We start from the raw sequence: 14247 nt of genomic DNA, 5'->3' as shown, positions 1-14247 counted from the left end.
CCACCACCACCCTATCCACCACCATCACGTCCACCACCACCACGTCCACCACCACCACATCTACTGCCACCACAATGTCCTCCACCACTACCATGTCCACCACCACCATGTCCACCATATCCACCATATCCACCACCACCCCCACATCCACCACCTGCACGTCCACCACCACCACTACCATGTCCACCACCATGTCCACCACCATGTCCACCACCACTACATCCACCACCACCACCACCATGTCCATCACCACATCCACCACCACCACATTCACCAAAACATGTCCACCACCACTACCACGTCCTCCCCCACATCTACCACCACGTACACCACCACACTACCCAACACCACGCCCACCACCTCGCCCACCACCACGTTCACCACCAACACATCCACCATCCCGTCCACCACCATGTCTATCATTACCATGTCTACCACCACCACTTTCTCCACCACCACATCTGCCAGAACCAGCATGTCCACCATCACATCAACGTCCACCACATCCACCACCACGTCCACCACCACAACATCCATCACCTCCACCACCACCACCATGTCCACCACCATGTTCACCACATCCACCACCACCATGTTTAGCACCACGTCCACCACCACCACCATATCCACCACCACCACGTCCACCACCACATCCACCACCAACACCACCTCCACCAAGTCCACCACCACGTCCACCACCACCACGTCCATTACCACCACGTCCACCACCACCACATCCACCACCACCACGTCCACCACCATGTCCACATCCACTATCACTACCACCAGGTCCACCACTATGACATCCACCACTATGACATCCACCATTACCACGTCCACCACCACCATGTTCACCACCATGCCCATGTCCACCACCACCATCACATCCACCACCACCACCTCATCCACCACCATGTCCTCCACCACCACATCCACCACCACGTCCACCACGTCCTCCAACACCATGTCCACCACCACCACCACGTCCTTCACCAACACATCCACCACCACATCCACCACCACATCCACCACCATACCCACCACCATGCCCACCACCACCACATCCACCACCACGTCCACCACCATATCTACCACCACCACCATGTCCACCACCACCACCACCATGTCCACCACCACCATGTCCACCACCACCATGTCTACCACCACCACCATATCCACCACCACCACGTCCACCACCACCACCACATCCACCACCATCATGTCCACAACCACGTCCACCAGCTCATCCAAAACCATGTCCACCACCATGTCCACCACATCTGCCACGACCACATCCACCACCATGTCCATGACCACCACCACCACGTCCACCACCACCATGTCCACCACCACCACCACATCCATCATCACCACCACATCCACCGTCACCACATCCACATCCACCACCACGGCCACCACCACATCCTCCACCACATCTACCACCATCACCACGTCCACCACCACCACGTCAACCACCACATCCACCACCATGTCCACCACCACATCCACCACCACCATATCCACCACCATGTCCACCACGTCTACCAACACCACGTCCACCACCACGACCACGTCCACTACCACCACCAGCAGCACATCCACCACCACCACCATGTCTACCACCACCACATCCACCATTACCACCATGTCTACCACCACCATTTCCACCACCACTACATCCACCACCATCACCACATCCACCACCAGCAAGGCCACCACCACCACCAAATCCACCACCACCATATCTACCACATCCACCACCACCATGTCCACCACCACATCCACCACCACCACATCCACCACAACCACCACGTCCACCACCACCACCACGTCCAACATCACCACATTAACCACCACCATGTCCATCACCACCCCCACCTCCACTACCACCATGTCCACCACCACCACCACATCCACCACCACCACATCTACCACCACCACCATGTCCACCACCACCACGATGTCCACTACCACGTCCACCACGTCCACCACCACCACATCCACCACCACCACCATGTCCACCATTATGTCTACCACCACATCTACCACCTCACTGTCTACTACCATGTCCACCACCACGCCCACCACCACATCCACCACCACCACATCCACCACCACCACATCCACCAACCCACCACCTTGTCCACCACCACATCCACCACCACCATCACCATGTCCACCACCACCACCATGCCCACCACTACCATGTCCACCACCACCACATCCTCTACTACCACATCCTCCACCACCATGTCCACCACCACCACAACATCCACTGCATCCACCACTACTACCACATCCACCACCACATCCACCACCTCCACATCCACCACCACGCCCACCACCACACCCACCACCATGTCCACCACATCCACCACCACGTCCACCACCACCACATCCATGACCACCATCACCATGTCTACAACCATGTCCATCACCAACACCATGTCTACCACCACATACTCCACCACTGCATCCTCCACCACCACATCCACCACCACCACATCCACCACCACCAGCACATCCACCACCACCACCACATCCACCACCACAACATCCACTGCAACCACCACTATTACCACATCCACCACCACCATGTCCACCACCTCCACCACCATGCCCACCACCATATCTACCACGTCCACCACCATGTCTACCACCACCATGTCCACAACCACATCTATCACCACCACCACCACATGCACCACCACCAAGTCCACCACCACCATGTCCACCACCACCACCACATCCACCACCACCACATCCACCACCACCACATCCTCCACCACCACCATGTCCTCCACCACCACCACGTCCACCACATCTACCACCACCACATCCACCACGTCCACCACATCTACCACCAACACATCCACCACCACCACATCCACCACCATCACATCCACCACTACCACATCCATTACCACCACCACATCCACCAGCACGTCCACCACCGCCACGTCCACCACCACCATGTCCACCACTACATCCTACACCACCACGTCCACCACATCCACCACCACATCCACAACCACATCCACCACCACCGGCACATCCACCATCACCACCACGTCCACCACCACCATATCCACCACCATGTCCACCACCACCATGTCCACCACCACCACCATATCCACCACCATGACATCCACCACCACCACGTCCACCACCACCACATCCACCACTACCACAATGTCCTCCACCACCACCACATCCACCACGTCCACCACCATGTCTATGAAATTCACCACATCCACCACCATCCCCACATCCTCCACCAGCATGTCCACCACCACCACCATTATATCCACCACCATGTCCACCACCACCACCACATCCACCACCACCACATCCACCACACCACCACCACGTCCACCACCACAACATCCACCACATCCACCACTACTACCACATCCACCACCACATCCACCACCTCCACATCCACTACCATGCCCACCACCACACCCACCACCATATCCACCACCATGACATCCACCACCACCACGTCCACCACCACCACATCCACCACCACCACAATGTCCTCCACCACCACCACATCCACCACGTCCACCACCATGTCTATGAAATTCACCACATCCACCACCATCCCCACATCCTCCACCAGCATGTCCACCACCACCACCACCATGTCCACCACCATGTCTACCACCAACACCACATCCACCACCACCACATCCACCACACCACCACCACGTCCACCACCACAACATCCACCACATCCACCACTACTACCACATCCACCACCACATCCACCACCTCCACATCCACTACCACGCCCACCACCACACCCACCACCATGTCCACCACATCGCCCACCACGTCCACCACAACCACATCCATGACCACCATCACCATGTCCACCACCATGTCCATCACCACCACCATGTCTACCACCACCACATACTCCACCACTGTATCCTCCACCACCACGCCCACCACCACTACATCCACCACCATAATATCCACCACCACCATGCCCGCCACCACCATGTCCACCACTACCAGCACATCCACCACCACCACCACGTCCACCACCACAACATCCCCTGCAACAACCACTATTACCACATCCACCACCACCACGTCACCACCTCCATGTCTACCACCATGCCCGCCACCACATCCACCACATCCACCACCATGTCTACCACCACCATGTCCACAAACACATCTACCACCATCACCACATGCACCACCACCACGTCCACCACCACCACATCCACCACCACCACATCCACCACCATGTCCACCACCACCACCACGACCACCACCACCATGTCCACCACCACCATGTCAACCACCACGTCCACCACCATCATGTCCACCACCACCACGTCCTCTGCCACCACCATGTCCTCCACCACCACCACGTCCACCACATATACCACCACCACATCTACCACGTCCACCACATCCACCACCACCACCACGTCCACCACCACCACGTCCACCACCACCACATCCTAAATTACCACCACCACATCCACCAGCACATCCACCACCACCACTGCCATGTCCAACACCAACATGTCCATCACCACCACCACGTCCACCACCATCATGTCCACCACCACATTCTCCACCACCACATCTACCACATCCACCACCACATCCACAACTACATCCACCACCACCACCACCACCACATCCACCACCACCACCATGTCCACTACCACCATGTCCACCACCATGTCCACCACCACCATGTCCACCACCACCACCCTATCCACCACCATCACGTCCACCACCACCACGTCCACCACCACCACATCTACCACCACCACAATGTCCTCCACCACTACCATATCCACCACCACCATGTCCACCATATCCACCATATCCACCACCACCCCCACATCCCCCACCCGCACGTCCACCACCACCACTACCATATCCACCACCATGTCCACCACCATGTCCACCACCACTACATCCACCACCACCACCACCATGTCCATCACCACGTCCACCACCACCACATTCACCAAAACATGTCCACCACCACTACCACGTCCTCTCCCACATCTACCACCACGTACACCACCACACTACCCAACACCACACCCACCACCTCGCCCACCACCACGTTCACCACCAACACATCCACCACCCCGTCCACCACCATGTCTACCATTACCATGTCCACCACCACCACTTTCTCCACCACCACATCTGCCAGAACCAGCATGTCCACCACCACATCAACGTCCACCACATCCACCACCACGTCCACCACCACAACGTCCATCACCTCCACCACCACCACCACGTCCACCACCATGTTCACCACATCCACCACCACCATGTTTAGCACCACGTCCACCACCACTACCATATCCACCACCACCACGTCCACCACCACATCCACCACCAACACCACCTCCACCAAGTCCACCACCACGTCCACCACCACGTCCATCACCACCACGTCCACCACCACCACATCCACCACCACCACGTCCACCACCATGTCCACATCCACTATCACCACCACCAGGTCCACCACTACGACATCCACCACTATGACATCCACCATTACCACGTCCACCACCACCATGTCCACCACCATGCCCATGTCCACCACCACCACCACATCCACCACCACCACCTCATCCACCACCATGTCCTCCACCACCACATCCACCACCACATCCACCATGTCCTCCAACACCATGTCCACCACCACCACCACGTCCACCACCACATCCACCACCACATCTACCACCACCACATCCACCACCACCACGTCCTCCACCACCACCACATCCACCACCACCACATCCTCCTCCACCACCACATCCGCCACCATGTCCACCACCACCACCACATCCACCACCATGTCCACCACCATGTTCACCACCACCATGTCCATAACGATGTCCATCACCACCACATCCACCACCACGTCTATCACCACCACATCCACCACCACCACCTCCACCACCACCACATCCACCACCATGTCCACCACCACCACATCCACCACCACCACCATGTCCACCACCACCATGTCCACCACGTCCATGTCCACCACCTCGTCCACCATATTCATCACCACCACCATGTCTACTTCCACTATGTCCACCATCACCACCATGTCCACCACCATGTCCACCACCACCACCACATCCACCACCACTACATCCACCACCATGTCCACCACCACATTCACCACCACGTTCACCACCACGCTCACCACCATGCCCACCACCATGCACACCACCATCACATCCACCACCACATCCACCACCACTTCCACCACCACCACCATGTCTACCACCCCCACCATGACCACCACCATGTTCACCACCACCACCTTGTCCACCACCACCATGTCCACCACCACCACCATATCCACCACCACCACATCCACCACCACATCCACCACCACCACATCCACCACTACCACATCCTCTACCACCACCATGTCCACCACCACCACATTGTCCACCACCACCATGTCCACCACCACGTCCACCACCATGTCCATCACCACCATGTCCATAACGATGTCCACCACCACCACATCCATCACCACCACCACGTCTACTACCACCACATCCACCACGTTTACCACCACCACCATGTCTACCACCACCATGTCCACCACCACCACGTCCACCAACATCACATCCACCACCACCACATCCACCACCACCACATCCTCCACCACCACCATGTCCTCCACCACCACCACGTCCACGTCCACCACCATGTCCACCATATCCATCACCACCACCCCGTCTACTACCACTTTGTCCACCACCACCACCATGTCCACCACCACGTCCACCACCTCCACGTCTACCACCACTACATCCACCACCACATCCAACACCACATCCACCACCACCACCACCACGTCTACCACCAACACATCCACCACCACGTCCACCACCACGTCCACCACCACACCCACCACCATGCCCACCACCACATCCACCACCACCACATCCACCACCACATCCACCACCACGTCCACCACCATGTTCACCACCACCACCATGTTCAACACTACCATGTCCACCACCACCACCATGTCCATCACCACCATCACCATATCTACTACCACCACATCCACCACCACCACATGCACTACCACCATGTCTACATCCACCACCATATCCACCACCACATCCACCACCACGTCCACCACCACATCCATCACCACCACATCCACCACCATGTCCACCATCACCACCATGTCCACCACCACCATGTCCACCACCACCACATCCACCAGCACATCCACAACCACCACCAAGTCTATCACCACATCCACCACGTCTACCACCACCACGTTCACCACCTCATCCACCACCACCACATCCACCATTACCACCATGTTCACCACCACCACATCCACCACTACCACCTCCACCATATCCACCACCAACAAGGCCACCACCACCAAATCCACCACCACCATATCCACTATATCCACCATGTCAACCACCACCACGTCCACCATCACCACCACATCCACCACCACCACATCCACCACCACATCCACTACCACCATGTCCACCACCACGTCCACCACCACCTCATCCACCACCACCACCATGTTCACCACCTCCACCACCACCACCACCCGTGACAGGTAAAGTGTCACTGGAGGGCAGGGGTAAGAGGAGTGTCAACCCCGGATGTACATGGGACATTTAAGGATGCATTGGGTGCGAGAAGATGGGAATAGGGGCTAGAAGCATTACACCAGACCCAAGATAAATTTGGAAGAGGCGCAATGTCACAGGGGCTCCTGTAAAAGTACTCGCAGCATCTCTACCTCACAGTGGCATACCTGCAGGAGCCACTCACTCAAAACAAGATGTTGTTGCACCAAGGATATTGTGCTGGATAACTAAACACTTATAAGGTCCCAAAGGCGAGACCTATTGGCTATGCCAATGCTTGTTGCAGTATCTTGCTTCTCACACAACTATGAAATTTCACTGCAGGTTCAGTGGTTCGCTCTTTCAAACAGTGGGAAAAATTTGCATAAACCTAGTGAATCTGTTCCGGTTGTGAAATTTTACTGCTGGAGCATTCCTTGTGTTACAAGGGTTCAGTTATATTTTTCGCTCACCGCTATGACTGAATTATCACTCTTGAGCCATGTACTCCAGTGGGAGCTAGGACAAAGGGCAAAGCATAGCAGCTGTGGTGCATTGTTACCACCGCTAGAATTGAAATTGATAGGTCTAGTTATAAGCCCCAGGTTACCAGAGGGTAAAAACTGAACCCTGAAGAGAAAAACTGATTACAGTCAGTGCATACCGTAATTGTGCTTTTGCAGTTAAATGTAGTGGCCACAGTCTGACTATATATGTGGTAGAATAAGATCTTACTCATTCCTTCTGATTTTTAGACCTGTGTGTTATTTTTCCTTCCCTATTTTTTGGTGCATGTAAAAAAAATCTATTCTTTTTTTAAGTTATAGGTCTGACTGGACATTGAATGTATTTCAGGACCGTAGGGGAGGATTATGCTTTCTTTACTTTATTTACAGCAGTCCAGTTATTTTAGTCAAATAAGAACCACATTTATTCATGGAACACTCTGAATAGTAAAAACAAACAATGAATAAAGCAGTCCAACAGGTGTTCAATCACAGGGCAGCGTCTGTATCATAGCGTTTCTCCTCTGTTCCCAAAGCCTCTTTCTTTGCTGCTCGCAGCCCAGATATGTGGCATTTTGCTTTTCACTTACCATATGTGCATGGTTCACAGTTTCTATACTCTGTGTGAATGTTTGAACAGGGTAGCAGGATCACTTTGCGCTCCTACGCATTGGTATTACATTCCTGGTCAGTGCAGAGTGCAGAGGAGTCCTCCCTCCACTCGGTGGCACTATTGCAGCGTAGTTTTTCTATGGTTTGCATCACGCAATCTGGAAATTCCTGTCAGTGAAGGGAGCAAAAGTTGCACAACGCTTGCATGGGCCTCTGCTGCTCCTGGAGAGTGACGCCCCTGGATGGGTATGTATATGCTTACAAGCCTAAACGTTTGTCAATTTGCAGTGCCTTCATGCATGAGGGATGGTAGTGAGTGCGATTCCAACATGCCCCACTGGTGTCTGTATCAGTGTATAAGGCTGTGAAAGCCTTGAGGGGACACGGTCCCAGGCAACTGTTTTTTAACCCCAATTTCAAGATATTACACCAGGGGGCTAGTGTCCCCGGGGCTTTGACCCTTTCAAACGTGAAGCTCTGCCCACTATTGACCAGTGCCAGAATTGTTACCACTTCGTGCTGAACTCCCTTCCAAGTGCCCCATTGGCGGTGCAAATAGGCATTCATACTCGGCAGTGCACCTGCCCTTGCCTGTCATTGTGTGCTCCAGCCTGGCCTGTGGCCATGGAAGATGTGGGAGATATTTAGTATGAAGGGACCCCCTGGCTTCCCTGGAGGCCATTGGCTATTTGAGCAAGATCCTTGGTATGGTGGAGTACACCAAGGCTTCAGGTTACCTGATTTATCCGGCGGTCCTGTCTGGTTGGGCACAGTGCACATTGACCTTAATGCGCAATGCCAATTGCACTCTGTCCACCGAACGGCTGCACTCTTTCCTAATCAAAGTGGACCCCAAACTGGGTGACCTTCGGGACTCCGAGGCAGGAGCGGTGGCACAAGGAGGGCTCTTTGGAGAGCTATTTATTAAAGAGTTAGGAAAATTTGTCAATACATTTACTTCCCTAGACAAGGCCCAGTCCTCCATAAAGAGGGTCTTCTCCTAGGTTCTAGGAACTGAGAATGACAAGCAAGATTTGTGAGAAAAGAGCTATGGCGTGACTTGCATGATGAAGGAGGCATTGGGATCAGAGGAGATGGACTATGATGCAGGCGCTGCCCTATGATTGGACACCTGTTGGACTGTTTGACTACTTTGTCCATTGTTGTTTTTACAATTCCCAGTGTTCCATGGGAAATGCGGCTCTTGTTTGACTAAAATAAAAGGGTGAAAGCATAATTCTAACCTCCGAGTCCTTGATAGAATTGAAACTTTACGTTACGATAGCTAGTACATTTTTCATTACTGCATCATATTTCATCTTCATTGCAAACCTAGTTGCACCTCCTGGAACATGCATTGATTGCTCATGCAAACTACTATTGGAGATTTAAGCATGCAGAGGGACCACTTAAAATGAACTGCAATAGTACCCAAGTGCACGAGGCACCAGTGGCAAACAACAAATCCCAAAACAGATACTACCCCATAACTAATGATTTCTCCGAACCTTAATTAAGGCCCTAAAGACATAGATAAGAATTCCGTTCTTTGGCAAAGCCCAATGTTACATTAGTCTTATTAGACTAGGCCAACTGAATGATGGTTCACCTAGTATCCTCCGAGCATGTATTTGAGTTAATTTCTGAACTGTTTGTTGGTATCATATTCTACAACAACTAACCATAATATTATTGAGCCTAAAACAGAAATTATCAATTGCATCACCCTGTAGTCTGAGCCTGTATGGGACAAAATGGCTAACTACTGATCCCCCAATCAGCAGCGTTCTTTCTCGTGACACAAACTGCAGAGCAAATTAGGACAGATGTCAGACATATCATAGCAATTTAGACACTTTGTTGCCATCCAGTGGCTGAGTCGAGATTGATACATTTGGGAGTAAACTCAGGGTGACATGAGAATAGAAAACTGTCTATCTCTGTAACAAACCTACTACTACCCACCGGAGTAAGCCAAGATTGCCCAACTGAGCTAATCATCAAAACAGTAGAAGTGCAAAGGGGTAACTTGGTTATTCAATCGGAATGCTATTGTGCCTGAGAGTGTGAGATACCAATGATCAATGGTACTCACTATGTACAGTGCTCAAAAACCACACTGATCACTCCAAGACCTGGCAAAAGGCCTTAAAGTCATAACTAAGGATTGAAGTATCTTTGTATGGGGAACAACCTTTACAACGCAACTTTTACAACGCACTGCCATTACAACGAAACTGTTACAACGCAAATGCATTGACAATGCATGCCATTACAACGCAAGTCTTTACATCGACTTGCACTAGATGGCGTGCTAACATTAAAAATAGTGTAGTTTACTATCCAAACACCTTCCCTACTGTTACGTGGACTGGAGTTAGAATAGTAAATTACACTTTTTTAATGTTAGCACGCCATCTAGTGCAAGTCGATGTAAAGACTTGCGTTGTAAAGACTTGCGTTGTCACTGCATTTGCGTTGTAAAAATGTTGTTGTAACAGCATGCGTTGTAAAAGCATGCGTTGTAACATCATACATCCCTTTGTATAATACACTGAAAATCTGCAAAGGACTGTTGCCATAAAACATACTTGGTGTGGACACATAAAATGTTACAACACTGGAATCTTTTTAGGCATCATTGCCTAATCTTTCAAGGCTTTTTGGTGGGCTGCATGCTAGTGTGTTCTTAGAATGTACGTGAGAGGTTTGCTCTTTGTCCTATTGTTTCAGAGTTAACCATAACATAATTGAACCTAAATAAATAATATTGGGAATTGTTTTCTCTTTTTCCTGTAACCTAACTTTTAAAAAGATTCAGATTTGGATTTGTCATCTGAAAAAAACCACAGCCTGTCTTCCATTGAGGATTTACAGCTAATACTGTGCTAATGTTTGGCTGAGAACCTGCCTACCAATTGTATTTCTTTTTTACAGAGTCAAGCTCCAGAATTTAAAGTAAATGTATTCACTGAATATGGCAAGTGGATGGATGGATGGGAAACCAGGAGGAAAAGAATTCCAGGTAATAACCACAAAGCTATGTTGAAGAGAAATTAGAACATTGGAATGTGGAGCACTCCATTGGAGTGCTCCATACTTCTACGGGCAGGTAAAGGCCCGCAAAGTAACATTCCAATGTTGTTTTTACAAAGGCCTCTCGGAGCCTAAGGGGATTTAAACCCCCTTGGGCTCCGAGAGGCCTTTGTTTTATTTGTTAGAACTTTCTGCCCTCTAGTGGCAGCATGTTCTAATAGCCTTATAGCCGTTTGTAGCTGGGCTATAGTGGCTATTAAATTCCCGCTCCCTTGTTAAAGGCCCTTGCCTTTGGCTCTGGCCTTTAATGCCGGAGCGGGCCTTTAATAGCCAGTATAGCTCGCTATGGCAGGCTATAAGGCTATATTATATGACTGTCTCAATATATATACATGGAGCAAAATGGAGAGGTTCATAAAGATATCCTATGAATGCTATCTGAATCAATGACAATATATCAATTCTAAGACTTGATAATTTTATCAAAATACTTAACTCTTTTTAGACTTGAGTATAGGCCTAATTGAGGGAACTGAACACTACGGAGCATAAAACCAGCATTATGAGTTATATAATTAGAGAATATGTTTATAATTGAAAATAATCAAATGTACCTGATTCTGAAGTGGGAGGACTTTAAGTATGTCAACGATGGAGCCAACTCCAGCTCCGTCTGTGACTTACTCCTCCGACATCCCAAAGAAGTATGGGTGGTCATAGATGAGCCATCAGACCACCCACCCAATTTACGGTGGGCTTTTGGGTGGCTTCTCTTACATGTTAGTCAAGGGAACAGCAAAAAAAATACATTAATTAATAAATAATGACATCCACACCATGAGAGAAAATTCCTATGTGTGGGAGTCATTAGTCTTTCATTTTTCAAAACCAAATTCCTGCTTTGGGTGTTTGTTTTTGAAAACTGAAAGGTTTGACAGGTGTCTCTCATGATTGATGTGGCCATCAGAGAGGCTGTGACAGTGGTCCCTGCTAATCTTTAGAATTGTCCACAGGGCTGGCAGACAACTCTAAATATGGCGGGCAGAAGTCCATCATTATGGTCGGAGCGATGTTTTTCACTATTGGGACGGCATAGCCTCTGCCCAGCATACTCAGAATCAGCCACTTAAGTGCTTATTGTGAGTTTGGAGGCTAGGGTACTTGCAGGAGATTAGGATCTGCTTCACATGTTTACCCCCACGTTTTGCTGGTGTTTCACTGTTTTTCGACTTTAGTCTGGCTGGGACCCTGCTATTCAGGGCCCCAGCCTAGCTGCTTCCTCTCTAAATTGATTGCATGTACTTTAGGTACAGTTCAGATTGGATCTGGAGTGCACTTATAAGTCCCTAGTATATGGTATACTATGTACCCAGGGCATAGGTACCCCAGAGGCCTACCAGGGGCTGAAGCAGGTATTATGCCACCCCTGGAAAGCCACCCAAAATGACACCACAGGTCTTCTACTGCAGCCTGGGTAAGGTGGTGCCTGCACCCCTTATTGTGATATAGGTTACTTATATCACTATATATATATATATACACACATATAAACCTATAAGTCACTCCTATGGCAGTTCTTATCAATCCTGAAGGCAGAGTGCTTGGTTCTTATGTGAGAGGGTGCCCCTGCATGAGCAGAGACCCTCTGCAGCGTTTGGAGACCCTTCTTTGATGCTGTTTGTAGTGCAGCCTGACCATATACTCTTAAGTGCATTATAACCAAACGGTAAATGTTAACTTTGGACTGGCTGCACGGAAACATGCCGTGTTTGGTATCAAACACCTTGGAATCATACCCCCACACCAGTTACTGGTGTGGTAGTATGATCCCACCCTTCTAGAGGGAGAGACATGGCAGCACTGGTATACCCGGTAGAAACTTAATACAGTCCTGGCATCACAAAATGGATGCTGCAGCCACAGACACAAGTCTGGCCTCCTACTGCTGACCGAAACTCCGGCAGGGGAGGCCTGGACAATAGGTTTCCTGTCACAGGAAACAGGTAACCACCTCCCAGACAGGATTATGTGTATTGGGGCTGGGTGTGAGCACTCTCTGAGTGCTTTGAAGTCCTGCACTGGGAGCACATTTGGTGTCCCTGTGCATAGTCCAGCTCAAATCAGTTCAGGGGCTACCAGCCCCTGCTCTGGTGCGAAACTGGACAAAGGAAATGGGTTTAGCCACCCCTCTTTCCAAACCCTCCCATAGGTGGGTCCCCAGAGCTAGTCCAACCCCTTCCTTAGGTATAAGTACGGAACCTCAGTAACCAGAACTTTAGATTACCCTGGACGAAACTCTGAAGCCAAATTCTGGACCTTCGATGCTCTGCTAAAGACCAGAGGACTGAAGAAATCTCCCTTGGGGTCAAGGAGTGACTCCCCTGCTTGGCAGGCACCAACAAAGCAATTTGCCGGTCTGCATTTCCAAAGCTCCCACCCGACTCAGAAGTATTTGT

General features: G+C 51.2%; 1 protein-coding gene across 1 annotated transcript in view; it reads left to right on the top strand.

The window, feature by feature from the left end:
- Window positions 1–14247, top strand: part of ALLC (allantoicase) — an 823350-nt gene that overhangs the window by 201650 nt on the left and 607453 nt on the right. Inside the window, exon 4 of the mRNA XM_085610751.1 lies at window positions 11693–11780. Within this exon, the coding sequence (XP_085466877.1) occupies window positions 11693–11780 (88 nt within the window). The remainder of the gene's footprint in view (window positions 1–11692; window positions 11781–14247) is intronic.

Source organism: Triturus cristatus, chromosome 6 (assembly GCF_964204655.1).
Source record: "Triturus cristatus chromosome 6, aTriCri1.1, whole genome shotgun sequence".
Lineage (NCBI taxonomy): Eukaryota > Metazoa > Chordata > Amphibia > Caudata > Salamandridae > Triturus > Triturus cristatus.
Note: the sequence above shows the minus strand (reverse complement) of the source record. Positions and strands in the feature narration are given on the sequence as shown.